Genomic DNA, 22,473 nt, shown 5'->3' on the forward strand with positions numbered 1-22,473 from the left:
AAGAGCTCAAGGCGAATCTTTCCATCCATGATGAGCACACATAACATGTTATGACAGGAAACATGATTATAATTCTTTGTCGTGCCTGGAGCTTTACATACCACCAGTTAGATTAAAAAAAAAAAAAAAAAAAAAAAAAGAGAGAAAATGCAGGATCGCTGTAGTGCATGGATTAATTAATTAATACGATCACTGTAGTCATGAAGTTTTATGTTCTACCAGTCAGAGAAAATAATTGAGAAAATGTAGGATTGTGAAGTGTTGTACCAGTTTTGAAAGATGGTAAACACTTAATGCTGTCATTCCGCAGGATACCCATTAGCTTCATTGCTCACAAACTCTGGACAAACCCAAAACTAATAAGAGTGCAAAGGACCAGATCCAGGGAGAGTCTTTAAATATTGCTCTTATTCATTTAAAAGGTTAATAGAACAACAGGATTTGCTTCAACATGCCTTTTCTAAACAATAAGGATGAGAGTCTAATGTCTGGCATTAGTGACTGCCTGACTGTAATTTTCAGTGATTTACCATAAAAGTAAAACAAAATTTACAAAGGATAGAGTGGAAATATGAGACAAACTCTGAGACAGTTGAAAGTCATGAGCAGCAGGCAGAAACAAAGCTGATGTTGGCCAGCACTGTCCTCTCTGAGTCCCTAGCATAAGACATGATCATAACGGCACTTACGCGAGTGCTTAATATTGACTGTTAAGCACCCCACCAAGCACTGTTACAATGTGGCCTCATACTAAGGAAGCAGTTTCATACATACAAATATTTCAGGCCCATTGGGCAAATAATGCCCTTCTAGCCTTTCAATATACCAGAACAGTTAATCCCATAATATGTGTCCAGGTGCTTACTTTCATGTAATTTGGTACTCTAGTCCATGTGTCATTTACTCTGTCAGAGACCCAGTTAGTACACTTGTCATTCCTATACAATCTTCTGAATAGCTTGCCTGATGATTCTCTAGTACTTTTTGACATCTCCAAATACTATAAGAGGTAGTTGTCTCTAAATATTCTATATATACTTGAATAAGGTGTCCTCTTAAATGTATGTATGAAACATTGTACAAATTCAGATATTTTATTTTGTAATAAATTAAATTTGCAAATCACGGATGCTCTTGGAATGTTTCTGTTGCACTCTTTCCAATTTATTCACACTGGTTTTCTTGTAAGGTTTCCAAACTGTTATTCCAAACTCAAGTTTTGGTCTGATGTAACTAACAAGCAATGAGTTTATCATTTATTTCCTAGACTTTATAAATCTTTTTATTCAACCTATAGTTTCTATAACTATTATTAATCAAATGGATGATCCATCTGTCCGCAACCCCTTTTTCCCCATTTTTGCACATGGGGTCGGGGTGTCACTTCAACAGTGACAATCATCTACAGCCATGGTTTACATCGCTGGATGGCTAGCCCTGCTCTGGTAACCAAATGGTCGTAATGATTAGAAAAAATCAAAGCTGGATCTAGGCGTATACCCAGGTACTTAAATTAATCTACAGTTTCAATGACTATTTGCTGTATGAAATGCTCACCTTTCAGTCTATGCCTCCCAAATATCAAATGCTTAGTTTTTGATGTATTTATCAGCATATTATTCTCCTGTGCCCAAATGGTCAATTTAGTGAAGATGTTTTGCAGACATGCCCTATCTGTAAGTTTACCCATTTTCAAGTCATCCGTATGCAGACTGTAGAACACCTTAGATGAAGAAGATAGATCTGAAAGATACAACCTAAACATATCTGAGCCAAAGACAAAGTACTGTGGGACACCCTGACTGTAACCAATTTCACCTGTCCAATTACTGTATCATACTTGTCATGTCCTGTTTGTAAGCCATCTTGAGATTGCATCAATAACCAGTTGTTATAATTTCTTGATCAGTGTTTTGTGTAGGACTCTATCAAATGCTGAAGTCAAGTCTATGTAAATTACATCATAGTACAAGTTTTCATTTGCAGTGGTTATATTATTATTAAACATTATGTTACCCTTAGTTATAGATCTACTTTCAACATATTCATGTTGATATATGGTTTTAAGTCCCAGCATTATCACCTCATAGCAAGAGGTTTTCTGGTTTGATTCTTGGCTGGGGTGCTTTGTGTATGGAGTTTGCATGTCCTTTCTGCATTTGTGTGGGTCCCCTCTGGGTGCTCTGGTTTTCTACCTATGAACCTATCTTGGGTGGCAAAAGCCAGGGAACCTTGTTGGCTAGGATTATGTAGGCTCTCAGGCCGATAGCCTAGTACCTACCTATGAACCTTTCCAATTCTGATAATTGATCCAAAATAACCTACTCCGTTATTTTTCCACAACATTAAGGTACATTTATATGACTCTGGGTTGGTGCTAGTCCTCTTTCCCTTAAATATAGGTTTAACAATCGTGCGTTTCCATTCTTGAGGAATCTCCCCAAAGACCTAGTGAATTACGGATGTAATGGTACTGAAAGTTCATGTCAAAGTATTCTCAGGTTATTATTACTAATTTTGCCTCCTTCTTGCACTTTGTTTGGGTCCAGTTTATGTAGAGCTCTTTCAATATAATCGGTATCTGGTTACCTAGGTGTTACTAGGACAATTTATCAATTTCTCCAAATCACTTGGGTTTCTAATACCATGACGGGAATGGATCCCATTCCAAAGTCAAAGTACGATTAAAGTTCATGAAATTAGTATTGTTTCACTCTCTGATATCAGCCAAAAGTGCTCTTCGCAGCACTCGCAACGTGCCCAGTAATGACTCCTTCTGCAGTTTGTATGGAGTTACATGTATTGGTAGCATATCTAAATAAGATTTTAGACTCTTTTTTATTATTTTTTTTATAAGACCTGTTGCTCCTACTACTATTGGAACTATTTGGGTATCTTTCTTCCACATTGCTCTCGTTTCTGCTTGTAGATCCTGATATTTTATAACTTTATGTCTCTCTGTGCGCAGGACACTATAGTCACTGGGTGTGGTGATTTCAGTGATCAATGCTACTCTTGCCTTCTTTTCTTGGACCACTATATCTGGTTTTCTAGCATCTATCCTTTGAAGTGTTGGTAATGGATGATCCCATGTGATGTAACGTCTTCATTTTCTATGAGGCTTTGTGGCTCATGTTTCCAATGCTTTTCAGCCACTTCAAAACCATAATGTTTTCACAAACTCCACTGCAACAGTCTTGCCACATTACTGTGCCTTTCAATATACAGTCCTTTTGCCATTAGTATGTCACAACCAGCAATGAGGTGTGCGACTGTTTCCAGTTCGGTTTTACAAAACCTACATGTCTGTTTCTCCCACATGCTCAATGGACTTTGTAAACCAGCATGTATGTAGCCCACTATCTTGAGCCACCAATATTAACATTTCATCTCTTAGTTTGAATTCACCTCTCCTTAACCATTCCTGCGTTCATTCCTGATCAACATGAGATTCTTCCAGAAGTTTTCTACACTTGCAACTATATTTATGCATTTTTCACATTTTTTTGCTTTTTCATCTGATCCTTCAACTTATATTCTTTCTTTTGTTTTTTGACACATTCAGTTGCTGCCTGATTTTTTTATCTACTTCTGGTTTGATTTCCATTCCTGCTTGACGCCAATATGCTTCTGCTAGATTAAGCAGAGAAGTTACCTTAGATTTATTCTCCTAATGTTTAAAACTTTCACTACGTTTGGGTCTTGTGAGGTCAGCAGATATGTGTGGAGTCCCACGATTGCAGACCTGTACATGTAATCAATTTCAAGAAGGCCCATCCCTCCTTCGGAATGGGGAATATATAATCTTGGTATGCACTGATTTTTTATAGATCATTTGGTGAGCATGAAGCATCTTTCTTGTTTTAATATCTAATCTATCCAAAACATTTTGGGGCCAATCAATAACTTCAAAACTGTAGGTTAGGACAGGAAGAGCAAATTGGTTTATTGCTTGGATTTTGTTCCTAGATGTCAGTGCTGGTTTTAGGGTTAAAGTTTTCTAAAATATTCCTTACTAAGTTTTACTCGCATTTGTTCGTGTTTTATTGCTGATCCTTCATCAATTCCCAAGTATTTATATACTCTCTCTTTTATATCACATTCTTGTCCTAAACTGATGTTTTCCTGGTGCTGCAGTTTTCCTGCTTTAAAGGTTGTTTTTGCACATTTATCAAGGCCAAATGACATTCTAATATCATCTGAAAAAGTTTTGACAACCTGCAGCTGTGCTTTCAGTTCCAAATCCGATGAGCTATACAGCTTTAAATCATCGACAAATAGAAGATGCAAAGTCTTTAGACTTTGTTGTTTTCTAGGCGCCAAATTGTAGCCATGGCCTAAGCTGTTAAGTAAACAGCTTAATGGGTTAAGGGCAAGGCAGAACAGCAATGGTGACAGAGACACCCTGGAATATCCCCCCTTGAATCTTTATCCCTGGGATAATAATTTGTCCTTTATCATGACTTAATTGCAAAGTGGTCTGAGGCCGGCCACGGTGGTGCAGCGGTTAACATTGTCACCTCACAGTAAGAGGTTCTCTGGTTCGATCCTCGGCTGGGGTGCCTTCTGTGCATGTCCTCCCTGTGGTTGCGTCGGTTTCCTCTGGTGCTCCGGTTTCCTCCCACATCCCAAAGACATGCTGTAGGTGGATTGGACACTCTAAATTGGCCCTAGTTGTGAGTACGTGCATGTTTGTGCCTTCCTTGGAAGGTTGGGTGCCGGGCTGCAACTCGACACTGTAAAACTCTACTGCCAATCATGAGCACGCAGGTGATCTGCTGTGGTGACCCCTAACTGGGAAAAGCCGAAAGAAGAAGAAGAATTGCAAAGTAGTCTGTGGAGCCAACTGTGTTGCATAAAATTTTGTAAATATATCTATAATCTGTTGTGTTGGAGAATATATAGTATTTTAGAATATATACACATTTTATCAATTTGTATGTCTTCTCTCCTACCACATCTTATGTATCTGTATAATGTTTTCCTATTATGCCTAATATCTTTACATAAATTTTCTTCAAATGTTTCCTGATCTTGTCTCACACTCTATTTATCTGTCCATGTTGTTTATTTCAGTTCGCAAAGTTTTAGTTTGACCTCTTTTCTATTCTTATATATTTTTTTTGTCTCTCACCTTTATCAAGTATCTTGGTCTTAATGGAAATATATCCTCCTGACCTTGCGTGCCTAGATCCTGATGTTAAAAGATTTTTTTTTTTGCATGCAACCAATTTCTCTTTCAAAACTTTCCACATTCCTTCTGCACGTTTTCCACAAAATGCATTACTCTAATTAGTTTTCCATAGTGACCGTTTTGCTTCCATACAGTCCGTTATTAATCTTATGTGCACTGGTTTAGATTTCAGGTTGGCAGTACTATCTAGCAGCAATTTATCCTTTATAACACCATGATCACTGAACATCTACTGACATGAAGTGCCAGCCATTTCCTTAGGAACACAACATTCCATGCCCTGGTGGTCTTTTTTACAATCTAAAGCAAACGTTGTTCATGAACACACACTGTGAATAATTTCCTTACTATCACTACTGAATCAATATTATTCCAGTCTGTTTCCGGTAAATGCAAGTCCCCAGCTAATATTATTCTTCCCTCCTGTGTTTCATGCAAAAAATATATGAATTCCTCTAAGTCATCAGCACTTGACTTTGGTGGTCTATACACTCCAACAATTGTTATATGTTTCAGGGTTGCATTAATTGTAACAGTTACACAGTATATAGTGTTGGTCTTATTCCTGAACATGGAAGAATCACAGGTCTCATAACTATCTTTAATCCCTGTCATAACACCTACACCTGATTTTTTGTTAGAATGCCTATTACAGTAAAAACATTTATACTTTGACTAAACTGGTTTTCAGTCATTGTTCTTTAACCAAGTTTCACAAACAACAATATCAATCTTGAGGTAATGACCGAATTTTCCAATAAAAAAGAGGCTCTCTTACAATGCTCCTTGCATTGACAACCAAGAGACATACATCAGATGTTGCTATCTGTGAACTGTTAAATTTCTGACCTGGCAAAAATCCAGTCTTGTATTAGTCAAACATTAAAATATCTTTGCAGCAAAAATTCTCTTCTGTTGTCTTGACAAGTACATGCTATCCTGACTAAACATGTGTGCCCTAAACTAGACTTGGATGTTTTACATATTTCCACTTATTAAAACGAACAGTTGTGTAATATCTTACCATGGCAGTAGATGTCCTTCTCTTCAATTTTGCAGTATTCTTCACCTAAGGCATCTCCTGCCAAGTATAGCCCAACATCCGGTCGCTATACCAAGGCTTTCAGCTCTTATAGGTGCCATACATCACATGTATGCTCCCTGTGTATCACATATGGCATAAAGATACTGTATGGACACAGATACTCAGAATTTCTTTGCCGCCAGTTCAAACATCAGTCTGAGTGCACTTCTGCTGTGTTGTTTGCATAAAGAATCCTGAACTTCATTAATGCCAGTTCTTTAGGCCAATTAGCTCAAGTCCCAACTAGGGATTCTAAAATTTTGGTCCTAGTTCTCACCAGTATTTATTTATTAACCGTAAAAAACACAAGAGGCCAGGTACCCAAAACGACAAACTTCCTGCTGGTGCTTCCACTTTGGATTGTGTTTCGTGCTTTGGGTTTGACTACCTCTACTTGGTACTTTTGTGTGCTGCATCAGTATTTATTTATTATTTACACTTTGTTAACTGGGTTAGTCCAACTAGGACAATGCCCTCTTTTCAGGGGAGACTTGAATACAGCCCCCCCAATTCCCAGCATCAACAGTTTCATCACTGGTCAGATCTGACCACTGTTGGTAAAACTTGATTTACTGCAAACCCTTATGTGCTTAGAAATACTCCAAGGCAAACCTTACCAAGGTAACTAATTATCTGGTGAAATTTAAGCACCCTCCCCACCTCAATGACCTCATCTCACATGCTACAACAACTGTGGATAATAAATGACCTCATCTCACATGCTACAACAACTGTGGATAATACTTTGCCTACCTCAAAGCATGCACAGAGGCATCTGTTCCCACAAGGCAAATATAATTCCAGATTCAGGAATAAACCACTTTGGTGGAACCCTAGTATAAACAAAAAGTGGAAGAAACTCATAGTCCATAAGAGAAATTTAATGCTCAAATATTTAAGGGAGAATTCAAAAATATCAAAGAACTCTGAAACAAAATCATGTCCTAGAAAATTAAGAACTAAGAATTGCCACCTCTGCTAAAGACAACCACAAAGCCTTCTTCAGTTGGGTTAGAAACCTTAGAAGTAATGTCCAGCAATGTTCAGAGCTAATACATAACCACACCATCATCTCCTGAAGACACAGCCAACATATTAGAAGAAAAATTCACCTCAAACTTTACTCAGTTATCCCCCCAACACATTAACATACCCACACCATGCCTCTCTGATCACTTCAAAGCAAGTCAGGAATGTTCTTTCAATAGCTAAAAACACATAAGGGAAGGCAGGACTTGAGCAATTTACATAATGATGGAGTGAATGGCAGTTGTTATAAAGAAAACTTGTATGTAAAGTATAATGCATGAAAAAAAACATTAATACGGTTTGTTTTACTTTTTTACTAATGTATGTGCGCCAGTGTGTTTAGTGATAATTTAATAAAGGTGTTTAAAAATTAAAAAAAGCCCAAAACACAAGCCCCATGAGTCCTGATAAGGTACCATACTGTCTTCTAGTTAGCAGCAGACACGGTCTGGAAGACTCGGTACAAAACCCTTTCAACCTCAGCCTCACCACTGGATTCATGTCAGAGGAATGAAAAACTGCTTTGGTCAACAAAACCCACAAAGGGAATTCACTACCATTCCAGGAAACTATAGACTATAAGCCTCACCAGCCTTATCTACAAAATGGAGTGCATCGTTATGGAATTTATTAACAAGGAAATAGGCAGTCTACAATCCTTGGACCTACAGCAGTTTGATTTTTTTAAAGGTAGATCCTACCTTCTTCACTTGCTGGACTTCAGTGAACAAGTCATTGACATTAAATGGAGGCAATTCGATTCACACTGACTACCTAGACCTGGCCAAGGTGTTTGATACCATCCCACATTCTAGCATTAATAAGCTAATCAAACAAAATGTGAAATCCTATGTTATCTGCTGGATAGCAAACTGGGTATGTGATAAAAGCCGACCTACTACTGTTGGAGGAATATTCATTAAAAAGAGCAGTAGCCAGAGGTGTCCCTGAGGCATCAATCCTGGGATCATTTCTCTTTTGTATTTATTTCTCTGATGTCAAGGTCGATATCAAGGGCGTTTGGCTGAACAAGTATGTATATGACTGTAAACTTCTTGCTGTCATAAACTCCACCACCTGACTTCCAGATTCTTCAGGAGGGTCTACCACGCGTGAACAAAGGGTACCTGGACCACAGCCTTAAACTAAATGCCAGTGAAATGCAGCATTGCGTCCTTTGGCAAAACTGAATACTCATTCCCCTACCAAATAGGTGAAACTCCTTTGAAAACTGACTCAGTCAGCAGGAACCTAGATAACTTTCATTGACAAATGTTCCTAGCAACAGTGGGTACATGGTGGTCAAAGGAAGTCCCTTTATCTACCCAGACTAACCAATAAGGGTTTATCTTCTAGCTCTAAGGACGTCATCATCCCTCTCTACTGCTCCTTCATCAGGCCACAGAGTATAATGGTCATTTTGGTAAGTACTTGTCTAAGCACATCGCCCATCTTGAGAGAGTGCAGTGTTTCATTACCAAGACAAACCAAGGGAATGCCTTCCATGAGCTAACCAAAGCAACTTATAGTGTTTTCTCTCCTTGTTCTTCTTCCTACAGACTCCAGAGAGGTGTTCGCTGTCTGCCCTATAGAGCGTCATAGGATCCAATCCTGTGTGACCTCCTGCACATCCACAAAACAGACAACACCCTAAACACCTGCTCAACAGATCTAAACTTCCACCATAACATAAATCTGACCCCACAGGCAAAACAGATCCCTCTCCCAAGGGATCCTTCTTGAATGAGACGGACTCCTGTTGGATTAAAAGCAGAGTGGGTTCCCTGATCTTTTTTAAGCAAAACCTAGACGAATGGACGGGCAAACATAAATACTCCCATGGTCTGGGCTATCAAGATCTCATTAAAAGAGATCAAAAGTAAGTATTATTCATGTCATATGATTTGGGATCTTTTGACTAGGCTGCAAATGGTCCACCAGAACAGAAGCCTAGTATTACCCTATGAATCTAGGGTGGGCACGCACCCACACACACACACACACACACACACACACACACACACACACACACACACACACACACACACACACACACGCATGCACACACACGCATGCACGCACACACACACGCACACACACGCACACACACACACGCACAGACACACATGCACACACATGCACGCACACGCATGCACACACACACACACGCACACACACGCACACACACACTCACGCACACACACGCACACGCACACACAGCTAACCATTAGACTTCTCAATGCTGAAAACGTCAAAAATAAGCCCAACAACATCCACACCTGGATGTCAAACCATAATCTAGACATCACCGCCATTTCTGAAATGTGGCTAAAACCTGACATTCCATTAATCACTCCCATGATTATGCTGTGCTGTCCTAGGATAGGCCAGGTGTCCATTTAGGAAGAGGACTCCTTCTTTGGACAGTTCATTTCCAGAGCAGCCTCACTGTATTCTCCTCTAGCACTGGTAAGTATCCCTTAAAATGGTTAATAGCAGACACCTCAATTAACAATTAATGCACCAGCACTATTGTAATGGTATACACCCCTCCATCAGCACCACTGCAGTGGTATACACCCCTCCATCAGCACCACTGCAGTGGTATACACCCCTACATCAGCACCACTGCAGTGGTGTACACCCCTCCATCAGCACCACAAAGCTTCCAAACACTATTTTAGGAAATATTTCCCCTAGTCATAAAAAAATGGCAAAGGTGGCCTCAAATTAAATTCCATCAGCTCATATGCAACAAAGTTGTTTTTTCCCAAGAAATAACAGAACCTACTTTACCCAAAAGTAAAGAATCATTCACTACTAGCTCTCTCTATTACAAATCCACCAATAAAACTACATAAATCTCTCAACACAACCACTTAATGTTAATAACCACTGCCCAATAATTTTCAACTGCACCTCCAAAAAATTCCACATCACCAACTTTCCAATTTATATACAAGAACAGAACCACAGAAATATTTACGGTGTCCAGGAAGACCTTGCTAAAATATACTGCTCTTCGGTCTGCACGAAGACCTTGCTAAAATATACTGCTCTTCGGTCTCCACGAAGACCTTGCTAAAATATACTGCTCTTCGGTCTCCACGAAGACCTTGCTAAAATATACTGCTCTTCGGTCTCCACGAAGGCCTTGCTAAAATATACTGCTCTTCGGTCTCCACGAAGACCTTGCTAAAATATACTGCTCTTCGGTCTCCACAAAGACCTTGCTAAAATATACTGCTCTTCGGTCTCCACAAAGACCTTGCTAAAATATACTGCTCTTCGGTCTCCACGAAGACCTTGCTAAAATATACTGCTCTTCGGTCTCCACGAAGACCTTGCTAAAATATACTGCTCTTCCTATTATAATTTTTTTTGTTGATGAAACGTGTACTATCCTAACAAATATACTTGTTAATGTTCAGTCTAAGTATTTCCCATCCAAAACTAGACTGCAAGGCATATACAATTACACAATGAAGCAAAGAAAAAAAATATCCACTAGACAAACTACATACTACTGAGGGAAACTATTGAACATTTTTCCTGCTCCAGAAAATTCTAACATGAAGTCAACAAAGCCATAACCAGATAATTCCTAATACAATCACAGATCTTTCCTCACACCTTTGCACAATAATGCACTGACCTCACCCATCCAACACCCAAACATCTAGCAGTCACCTTTCCTTATATTCAGAAACCTGCATCTTAACCCATTCCCTTCCCTAATAAAACATACAGTAAGGGCCTGTTATCATGGATGGGCAGTTTTCCCCATCATTTCTCTAGCCAGCCTAACAGGTACGGACATCCTGAGGTCACTTAAACACTCTATAAACAATTTAAACCAGCCACACGAGATTACCTAAAGAAAAGCTGGTCTTGCCATTGCACTTATCCCCCCTGAACCACTTTTTCCCCTGCATCCAATAATTCCTTCTCTCCTCAGTCCCTCATTGATACACCCTCACACTACTTTACCTCCTTCATCCCTTTTGACCCCACCAAATTTTTACTTGCACTTTTCCTCTAATCATACCTTCTATCCTACCTTCTCCAGACGTTACCTCCCATCTCTCATCTCCCCTCCACATCTGTCTTCTCCAGCGTCTCCTTCTCATTTGTTGGCTTCATACCATACAAAACAAGCTCTATTTAGTTGACTCTTGCTCTAACACTAATCTCCAGATACTCTCTCACCTCTTCTTTTTTGCCAGTATAAACCTTTAACAAACTACATAACCTTTCAACGTACCTCAGATTGTTGCATCCTATGTTATATTACCTACTGTTTTTTTAATCCATCTTAGGCATCTATTTTGTTCTTTTTGAAAATATCAGTCTCACAGAGAAGGATTACTGTCCTCATTATCACTTTACTACCACTGTAAACTAAATACTAATACAATGAAACTTTTAAATCTACATCACATTTTTTTATCCAGTGCTTATGTCATGTAATCTTGAATGTATTTTTGTTTCTGCATGTGCTGTTTAAATTGTAACTCACTGAGGAGCTTTTCTCCCTGGGTCTCCGCTGAAAATGAGCTACTAACTCAGTCGGACTAACCCGGTCAACAAATGTAAAATAAATAATAAATAAATAAATGTAGCAATTGTCTCATGTATATAGACAATCACTTAATCTGAAACAAACAGTTTATGTGAGAGATGTACTTACACTATGAAACTGGAGCCAAGACTCTCATATAAGGACAAATCGAATGCCAAATGGGTTGTTAGGTCACACACACACTTCTCACACCAAATAAGGGCAGGGCACATAAACCCACATATGCTGAGGTACCCACTAGTAACTTACCAAAAGATCAGAAGCCTCCCAAATGGAAACCACTTGCACAGAATGCAAAAAACAATCACAACACATAATAACACACACACCAGTGTCTCAATAAATAAGCCCATAAGGTGTAACACCATAAAACCTAATGTATTGGTCACAGATGACTCCATTGCGAGACACACGGATATTCCCCTCACCAGGCTTGATAAGGAGTAAGACACAGTTAGCTGCCTTTTAGATGCCAGGATCCATCAAGTCAGATATAAACAGCCTTTGCAAGGATCAAACCCAGGACCCTGCACACCATAGCCAAAGTGTTTTACCACTAAGCCGCATCAGATATAAATAAACAGCCTCTGCAAGGCTCGAACCCAAGACCCTGTACACTACAATCACAGTAGTTAACCACTAAGCCATCATAGCAGTCACCCAAGCACTCAAGTCACCCAAGCACTCAAGTCACTCAACCACAAGTAGCAGTATGACTCCAGCATAGTCCATATGGGAGTGAATGACTTGAGAAGTACCTCACTGGACTATATGAAGAGAGCCATGACTGAGCTTTCAGATTATGTGTCATAGGCAGGTATAAGTCTAGCCTTAAGCAGCATTCTACCTTTTCCAAGGATGAGTCCACAATACAAATAAAAATGAGTGATTTTAACAATTGGCTTAGCTTCTGGTGTCAGTCCAAGGGGATCCAATATCTATCAGCCTGGGAAGACATGGTCGACAGGCCACACTGCTTTGCCAGAGATGGTCTGCACTTGTCTCCTTTAGGCTTTTCGATACTGCCAAAGCCATTAGCCATTCCTGTCGTGCATTTTTCATGCAATGTCAAAACAACCAACCTCCAACAATGCAAAATCCTCTCTAGATAAACTCAAAGTACTGCTACTTAATGCTAGGATTCTAAACAAAAAATTGCACTCTCTGGAAGCACTCCTCATTTTGGAAAATGATGATGCCTGTGCAGCCACTGAGATGTAGTTCAAAGGTGCAGAAATTACCCAGCCGTGTAGGGCTACTATGCCTTCCATACATTCAAACCACAAACTGAGCGTGAAAGAACCAAAGGAGGAGGTGTGTTCATCTTCACTAAGGATAAGTACACCTGGAGACTGGTCAAACAGTATGACTCTCTTGAGCTACTCCATGTCCAATTAACTATAGGCAAAACCCCCTACCACATCATAGCTAGCTATAGGTCCCCCACCATGAAACAGGAAAAGCATACCTCATACCTGGACTTACTGGAGTCACTAGCTATACAGCCCAACACCTTACTCATGGGTGATTTTACTGATTCTACCATCAACTGGGAAACATACATGACCACAAACATGCTGGCTCAGAGGTTCTTGGACTGTGTTAATGCAAATGCTCTGAAACAGCCAGTCATTACACCCACAAGAGGCTCATATGTTCTGTACATTGTACTCACTAACATGGGAGAGCACTGCACCCCCCCCCCCTTTGTGGTGTCTTCCCTGGTAAGATCAGGCCATAAATCAGTCTTGTTCGATATAATTATAAGACCAGATACCCCTTCAAGCTCAAAAACACTTAAGAATTTTTGAAAGACAAATTACTTCCTACTAAGTGATGGTATAAGAAGTTTCAAAGCCCCCTTGAATGCAGGTTACACAGACTGCTATGCAGAGGTATACACCAAGACCCTGTATAACCACTTAAGCAGTTGTACAGAATCGGCTGTACCTGACTAGATTAAAACCAGTTCTTGATGAAAAAACAAGCCACCCTGGTGGACCCCTACTATAAACTGGCTATACAACAAAAGAAAAAAAAAATAATGTCTAAGGGAACTGGCTCAGCAGAGGAAGAAATCTCTCTCTAGCTTAAACAAACAAATTAGAGATCTTGGGCCAGATTCAGTAACACCTACACTAAGTGTACACAATTTGTATTCAAGAACATCCCTAACACATCTTTTGCACTTTCTAGTCACTCGAAAAGATTACACTAAGTGTACAAGTAGTCTACACTTTGTGGTAACTTTTATGAATCCCCTCAGTATTTAACGCTGCAGGAAAATCACTAGGAAAACTAAAATTAGGAAGAAGATGTGTGTTATGTCTGTGTTGTCTGCTCACTCAGAAGTGTAGTTGTTAATGAATCCCATGGCAAGATGTTATATGTAAGCGCTTTTGTTTACTAAATACAGCACACTTCTTCAGACAAAAAGTTGGATACAATAACCAGCTTAAATACTGTGCAAGTGTGACATCATTACGCACATTAGACAAAACCTGCCCACATTTAAACTAACAGCAGCCAAAAAGTGAAACATCACAAATCAATAAATCTCATCAAATACATTAAACTCATCAACTAATCAAAATAATTTCTCATTGAAAACAGTATCATACTCATTAAATTACATTACATATAATTATAATAATTAAAAATGTATATCAAAAATATATACATACACTCATATATACACGCATGCACACAGCATTTTAAACCGGCAAACAAGGAACATCAAGAATCAATGAATAAATATAGGGAATGTAATTTCATAAATAAATACTTCATCTCAGCAAGGATTTTAATTTAAGCATACACTTAATAGATAAGCTATAATTTAGCCCTGGGGGTGTATGGGCATTAAGCCTAAGCTGCCAGGCTAATTCTTTTTCCTCTAATCTTGGAGATGTTGGACCCCCCTATCCTTATCTATTACCCTGTCGATGGCTAAAAAAGTACAGTTGTGTACCTACCATAAATGTAGATGTTCGAGTGCATTCACTGTTGCAGTCATTACAATTGGGTTATCCTACTGGCAGGCTACCCGCAGTCGGCCTGAGTTCCAAAGTCTAGGTCCGGCGTCAGTTGCTGTCGCCTGTTCCCTGACGTCAGTGCGCCAGGGGTATATAAAATGCAGCCGACGCCATTTTCTTCATTTTGTCTTGCCCCAGATGTCAGGTGCCCCTAAAAAGGTAGGCTAAATTATGCCAACAAGCATGCATGCACAAAAAACAACTTTTCCTTCATCTACAAGCAAATACACCACATAGGTTGTATAGAGTAGAAAAGTACAGATACGTCCCAGCAAAGAAAAAATGGGGATGGTGGGAGGGTAACCTAGACTGCAACAGTGAATACACTCGAACATCTACATTTATGGTAGGTACACAACTGTACTATGTTCATCATGTTTCAGTGTTGCAGTCATTACAATTGGGTTGAATCCCAAAACTAAGGTTGGGAGGCTGGAGCTAAATAGGATTAGGAGAGGCTATAAGGCCCTGCAGAACTGCAGCGGCAAAGCCCTCCCTGGATTTAGAGTAGAGAGGTAAGTGATAGTGCTTTGTAAAGGTATGCACTGAACTCCAAGTTGCAGCCTCCAAGATGTCTTTGGTTGGTACTCCTCTGAGGAAGACTGCTGAAGTGGCTGCTGCTCTGGTTGAATGTGACCTAATGCCCTTAGGCACTGATTTGCCATGCTGTGAATAGCAGAAATGAATGCAATGGCCTATCCACTTTGAAACAGTCTGTTTTGAGATAGACTTTCCTTGTGATGCTGCAGCATATGCCACTAGAAGTTGATCAGTCTTTCTGAAAGCTTTAGTTCTGTCCAAGTAGAAGCGTTAGCTGTCTGTGAATGTCCAAAGAATGCAGAATTCTCTCACCCTTATTCTGTGGGTTTGGATAAAAAGTAGGCAAATGAATTGTTTGGTTAAGGGCCACACTGGACACTACCTTAGGCATAAATGTAGGGTTTGTCCTCAGCGAAACCCTGTCAGGATGAAAAATGATAAAAGGTTCCACAGCCATGAGTGCCTGTAACTCTGAGACTCTTCTAGCGGAGGTTATTGCTAGGAGCGGAGCTGTTTTCCAGGATAAGAATTTTATGTCAGCTGCAGAGGCTGGCTCAAACAGAGGCAGTGTAAGTTTTTCCAAGACATAGTTAAGATCCCATGCAGGTATTGGTGCTCTCCTTGGAGGTCTTATGTTTTTGGCCCCTCTGAGGTACTGCCTCAGTAATGGATGAGAAAAAATAGGTGGTTCTGTATTGTAATGAGCTGAAATGGCAGAGGAATGAATTTTAATTGATGAAAAGGAAAGGCCTTTATCCAGCATCTCAGTTAAGTACTGCAAATATCTGAGGAATATTTGGAACAACCATGTCAATACCTTGTGCTTGGTTCCAAGCACAGAGTCTCTTCCATTTGTCTGCATAAGATGTGCTAGTGCTAGGCCTCCTGGACTCCAAAATAACATCCATCACTGCTTTAGAGAGAGGTGTGTGTTGAGAGGCTATATTATCTGCCATGCCGCCAGGTTTAAGGTTTTGAGTTGGCTGTGCAGTATCTGACTGTCTTGTTGGGTCAATAAGTGAGAAATTTGAGGTAATGTCCAGGCTGGACAGTGAGACAAGCTCTTTAGGGTTGGGTACCAGTGCTGGCGGGGCCAGTCTGGGGCAATCAGCATCATTTTTGGTTTCTCTTGTCTGACCTTGAGGAGTACCTTGGGAAGGAGAGGCAGAGGAGGAAAGGCATATACTGTCAGATTTTTCCAGCTGAAAGATAGAGCATCCACTTTCCATGCTTACTTGTGATAAGTCCTTGTGCAGAATCTTTGTAGTTGGTAGTTGTGAGGGGAGGCAAATAGGTCTATGTCCGGGCATCCCCAGGTCCTAGTTATCATGCTGAAGACTTGTGGATCCAATTTCCACTCATGGGGATCCATTAGGTTTCTGCTTAGTTCATCTGCCAGAGTATTTTTCTTCCTGGCAGGAATTGAGCTTGCAGATGTACTTGGTAAGTCAATACTGTGTGCCACAAGTTCATGGCTAGCCTGCAGAGGGGGTAGGAATGTGTGCCTCCCTGCTTATGTACCACATGACTGTAGTATTGTCCGTCTTTATTAATAGTTGTCCTGGATGAAGTTGATCCTTGAAGGCTGTTAGGGCATTCTGAACAACTAGCATCTCTTTTTGATTGATATGTAGATGCATTTGACATGTGGACCATGTGCCCTGAATACATCTTCCTGCCATACTGGCCCCCCAGGCGTAATCTGATGCATCTGTTGTCAATGTTTGCCTGACTGTGGGTAAGGTGAATGGCTGTCCCGTGTTGTGGTGACAGGCTTTTGCCCACCATCAAAACTCCTGTTGCAGGCAGGGAATGAGGGTAATTATTGTTTCCAGGCTGTGGCAATGTTGAGTCCAAACACTTTTTAGATACCATTGAAGTTTCCTCATACGCAGTCTTGCATATGGAATTAGCAGAATGCAGGATGCCATGAAACCCAAAGCCTGCAGAATTTTTCTTGCAGATAACTTGGTCTTTGTTGCCAACATTTTGAAATAAGTAGTCAGTTGTCTGTGTTTGTCTGGCGTGAGATAAGCCATCTGGGCAGTTGTATTTAAGCTTGCACCCAGGAATATTATCTCTTGAGAGGGTACGCGTTTTGATTTCTTCTCGTTTACTATGTACCCTAGACTTGTCAATAATCTTTTTACAAACGCCAGATGCTGTAGTAGAATGTTCTTGTTCTCCGCTTGAATAAGGCAGTCATCCAAGTAAGGATATATTTGTATTCCTCTTTATCTGCAAAATGCAATTACTGGTGCCAGGCACTTTGTGAAGACCCTGGGCGCAGCAGATAAGCCAAAGGGCAGTGCAGAGAATTGGTAGTGCATTAGACCAGCTTTGAATCTGAGGTATCTTCTGCATGTTTGTCTGATTGGGACATGCAGGTATGCCTCTTTTAGATCTAAAGTCACAAGCCAAGCTTTCTTGCCCAACATGGGCAGAAGCTGCTGTAGAGTCTACATTTTGAATTTTGGAATATCCAGATATGTGTTTAGAATAGATAGGTCCAGTATTGGTCTCCAAGCTTTGTCTTTTCTGGTTACCAAGAACAGTCTTGAATAGAATCCATGACCCTGCTCTTGTTCTGGTACTTGTTGAATGGCCCTCATGTCCATGAGTGATGAAAATTGTTTTTGTGCCTCTGCCCATTGATTACGTGGCAGGTCTGGCATACCGTTTTGCCTTGGCAGGGTGTGAAAGTGGAACCTGTAGCCTTGTGAAACTATATTTAGAACCCATTTGTCCTGGGTGATCATATGCCAATTTTGTGAAAAAAGTGCTAGCTTTCCCCCCAAAGGGGCTGTCAAAAGATAAGTGCTTGGTGCTGGATGTGGAAAGTCATTGAGACTGTTTCCTGTATGGCTGTGATTTTTCCTCTCCGCTCTTGGAGGTAGAAGCACCCCATTGTTTAGGCCTGTATGAGCCTTGGGGCTGTGATCTGCCTCTGGGGTGTCTGTATTTGACCCTTTGTGGTCTGTCTGACACTGGAAAAGACCGATTTTTTGTAGGCCAGTTCCTGCTAAATCTGGGAGGCTGTACCTGCAAGAAATCCTTGACTGTTTGCATAGATTTAGCCTTGTCCTCCATTTTCTTCAACACCTCTTCTGCTTTAGCACCAAACAAAGTATCATGCTGTAAAGGAGCGTCTAATAGTTTTGCTTTAACATGATCCGGCAAATTTTGTTCTTTTAACCAAGCATGCCTCCTAATGACAGAACCTGTAACAGTGGCCCTGCAGGAGGCCTCAAGAGAATCAAAACCACATTGCAAAGTATGCTTTCCAACTTGTTCAGCTGCATGCAATAAATCCTGCATTTCTTTATTGTCTGCACATTCTGTATTTGCTGGCATTTTCTGTTTAAGCAAAGATATAAGATATTGCTGATACTTAAGCATATGAAATTGGCAATTTAAAGCTCTTACAGCCAAGGTAGCAGAGATATAAATCTTTTTGCCCCATCTGTCTAGGGCCCTAGAATCCCTATCAGAGGGGATAGTGTTTTTTTGCAGTAGAAGCCTTGACCCCTTTGGGACCCTGAGAGATGGTTTCTGGGTCAGCTGCAGGGTTCTTATAGAGAAATTTATGTGAATCAGGAACCCTGTAGTATCTGTCTGGCTTAAAAGGGGCTGGTGGTAAAGAGTCTGGAGAAAAACTGGACTCTGTAAATGCATAATTTACAATGTCTAAAACAAGCGGGATAGCAAGGGACCTGTGCTGGGGCAATAAAAGGAAATCTCTGAGCCTTTTCTTGGATTCTGAGTATTCTTGGCTCTCCCAGTGGAAATTCTCCCTCATAGTATGCAGTGTTTCCCCAAAAGAATAATCCTCAGGAGGAGAGGCTGAAGGGATAGATACTTCAGCATCAGAATCCTCATAGGGAGGAATAGAATAATCCTGTTCAGAGGAGGAATCAGAGGAAATGGAAACCTGGTCTGAAGATTTATATTCTAAGTCTTGCCTAGGCCTCTTTTCAGGAGGGGGATGGGAACCCCTGATCAAAGTAATGAGGTCTTCGGCCATTTTAAGCATCTGTTTTTTAGGCATGGTGGCCTGTCCAGGTGAATGATGTACTTGATTCTTTGTCTTTAGAGCTGCTTTAGTCTTTGTCTTTGTAGCTGAAGAAGGTTTCACATATAACTGTGTAGGCCTGAAAACACCCTCAGAAGCCGATGCCTGCTCAGCGGCTCCAGACCCATCTGAGGGAATAGTTTCCGAGTGTCCAATACCTTGAGTTTCCAGAGGCCCAGTCATCTCCACGTGGGAGTCGGAAGCGGCCTGTGGCTCTGAGGTAGTGGGCGTCAGGGGCAGCGAAAGTGCTTCACTGAGAACCGGCGATGGGCCTAGAAGAAGCCTCGTCGTCGGTTTTGGATCTCGGATGCCTGTTCTTTTCTTTTTCTTTTCGTTTTTTGTAAACTCTGGTAGTCAGCTGATCCGACGGCATTATATAATTAAATCTTCTGCCAAAGTAATGAAATGCAAAATCGTACCGACGCTTAATAGTGCGTTGATTAAATCTAGCACAAAACTGACAACTAGCAACGTTATGGTCAGGGCCTAGGCAAGGAATACAGTAAGAATAAAAATCCTTATCAGGTATTTGCTTCCCACAAGAAATACAGTTATTAACTTTTTCTGACATCGGTCTGGAGCAAGAAAAAAAGTTTCCCCAGTGGGGTACTTAGCTTTAATGAAGACTTCGGATCTGAAATTCGAATTTGAAAACTTCAGGAGTCGGCCGACCAGCACTTGCGAACTGCTTTTGCTTCGGGCACCGCGCGGCAAGAAAGACTGAAGAAAATGGCGTCGGCTGCATCTTATATACCCCTGGCGCACTGACGTCAGTGAAGAGGCGACAGCAACTGACGCCGGACCTAGACTTTGGAACTCAGGCCGACTGCGGGTAGCCTGCTAACAGGATAACCCAATTGTAATGACTGCATCAGTGAAACACAATGAACATCAGGAATTCATGGGTAGGGTTCAAACTCACATGTCTAGCCAAAGCATTATTCAAATTCATCTTACTAATGTTATAAATATGCTCATAAATCCTAAGCTTCAAGGGTCTTTCCATCTTTCCAATGTAAAAAGACGGACAAGACTGGCACATACTCAGATAAACCACCCCCTTTGACTCACAATTAAATTTCCCCTTAACTGGGAAACGATGGTTTCATATTGTAAAGGTGTTACTGGTGCTAATGTATTTGCACGACCAACAATGCCCACATTTTGACATACCATAATAAGGGGAGTGGGTATATGACATACAATTCTCAAGTATTGCTTTCAGGTTCCACCCCCTCCTAAAAACCACTGTTGGTGTATCACCCACTTTGTCTCGGATGGATGTATCCTCATAAAGGAAACACCAATTTTTCATAAAATATCCCTCAATAAAGGTGCATCAAGTGAAAAAGTTGTAACAAATCCAATTGTATTTGTGGTTATTGGGGTTCATTATCAATTGTTGTACAGATTTATTCCACCATAAGATCTTGCTCAACAATAAATGGCAAACAATCATCTTCCTGTGTGGGAACTAATTCCTGTCCAATTATGTTCCCCATTGGTCTGTCTCCAATCACATGTTCACACTCACCTAGAGCAACCAATAGTGGTTTGAATGTCCCATCAATTCTTTTATGGTGAACTTCACTGATTAACTGGCCCACTAACCTCAAAGGGTAACCCCTCTTAAGAAACAGTTCCCTCAATAAGTTACATTATCCAAGAAGTCGGAATTCAAGGGTCACCATCCTTGCTGCCCTTTGATAACCGCTCTCTTCTGATGATAAGGGTGGGAGCTTGTGTAATGGAGAAAGGCATTCGAGTATGTGGGTTTCCTAAAAATCTTAGATGTAAATCTGTTATTATTCCTGTCCCTATTTAGCTTAACATCTAGATATGCTATTTTTTCTTCCTGAAAGTCACACGCGAAATCCAAAAAGCTAGTGTACCCTGAGATATAATGTACAAAATCTAATGCCATAACTTCATCACCTTTCCACATGATGAAGATGTCATCCAAATAGTGGGTGTACCACACAGCTCTTCATTGGAAAACATCATCCTTAAATAAAACATTTTTCTCTAGTGGGCCATTACAATATTTGCAAAAGTGGCTCCACAGGGTGAGCCCATGGCCACACCCGTCTTCTGCAAGTAATATTCTTTATTAAAAATAAAAAAAGTTGTTGATTAATACTAAATCCAATAGATAGTCAATAAGATTTATAGTTAGCCCATCCATGCCTTTATCCAACAAAAAGTCCCTTACCCAATTCCGCCCTAAATCTTGGGGAATAGATGTATACAAATCCCGGACATCAGTTGTTAAAAAATTAACCTCATTGTCGTACAGTAACGTATTAATGGCTTCTAAAAATGCCCAAGAATCTTTATAAATATGAGACTCTGTTAATAACACTTGCTTCAATTTAGAATCAACAAATTTGGCACACCCATAAGTAATGGATTGCCTCCCATCCACAACTGGACATAATGGAGGGTTGACCAAATCCTTATGGATTTTTGGTAACCCAAAAATGACAGGCACAACTGGGCAAGTTATATTCAGGTAGTTATACAGGTTAATATCAACTGAACCATCAATAAACAAATCATTAATAAACCCTCTAATTTGCTGGTAGGCTCCATTAATTTCATTTCTGGAAAATTATCATATGCTTCACCAGACAATAAGAGACGCATTCTCCTAACATAATCATCATTGTTCATAAAAATTAAGCCTCCACCCTTGTCAGGTTTTATGATACGAATACCAGCAAATTTCAAGTCCATCAATGCTTTCCTTTCAGGGGTAGATAGATTATCAACATGTCAGTGATGCACCAATTTATTATTCAAGAGAGACCTAATGTCATTCTCACACACCTTCTCAAATAATAAAATAGACGTCTGCAATGGAGGGTTAAATATACTGGCAATCCTAAAATCAGACACCAAACTATTAGTTACCCAATAAAATGTTCAAATTAAGCT

General features: G+C 40.3%; 1 protein-coding gene across 1 annotated transcript in view; it reads right to left on the bottom strand.

Moving 5' to 3' along the window:
- The window catches only part of LOC122797893 (zinc finger protein 883-like), a 115,310-nt gene extending 93,038 nt beyond the window's left edge, over window positions 1-22,272 (bottom strand). Inside the window, exon 1 of the mRNA XM_044066412.1 lies at window positions 22,104-22,272. Within this exon, the coding sequence (XP_043922347.1) occupies window positions 22,104-22,272 (169 nt within the window). The remainder of the gene's footprint in view (window positions 1-22,103) is intronic.
- Window positions 22,273-22,473: the final 201 nt, after the last annotated feature.

The sequence above is a fragment of the Protopterus annectens genome, chromosome 3.part1, assembly GCF_019279795.1.
Source record: "Protopterus annectens isolate FY-2018-M chromosome 3.part1, PAN1.0, whole genome shotgun sequence".
Taxonomy (NCBI): Eukaryota; Metazoa; Chordata; order Ceratodontiformes; family Protopteridae; genus Protopterus; species Protopterus annectens.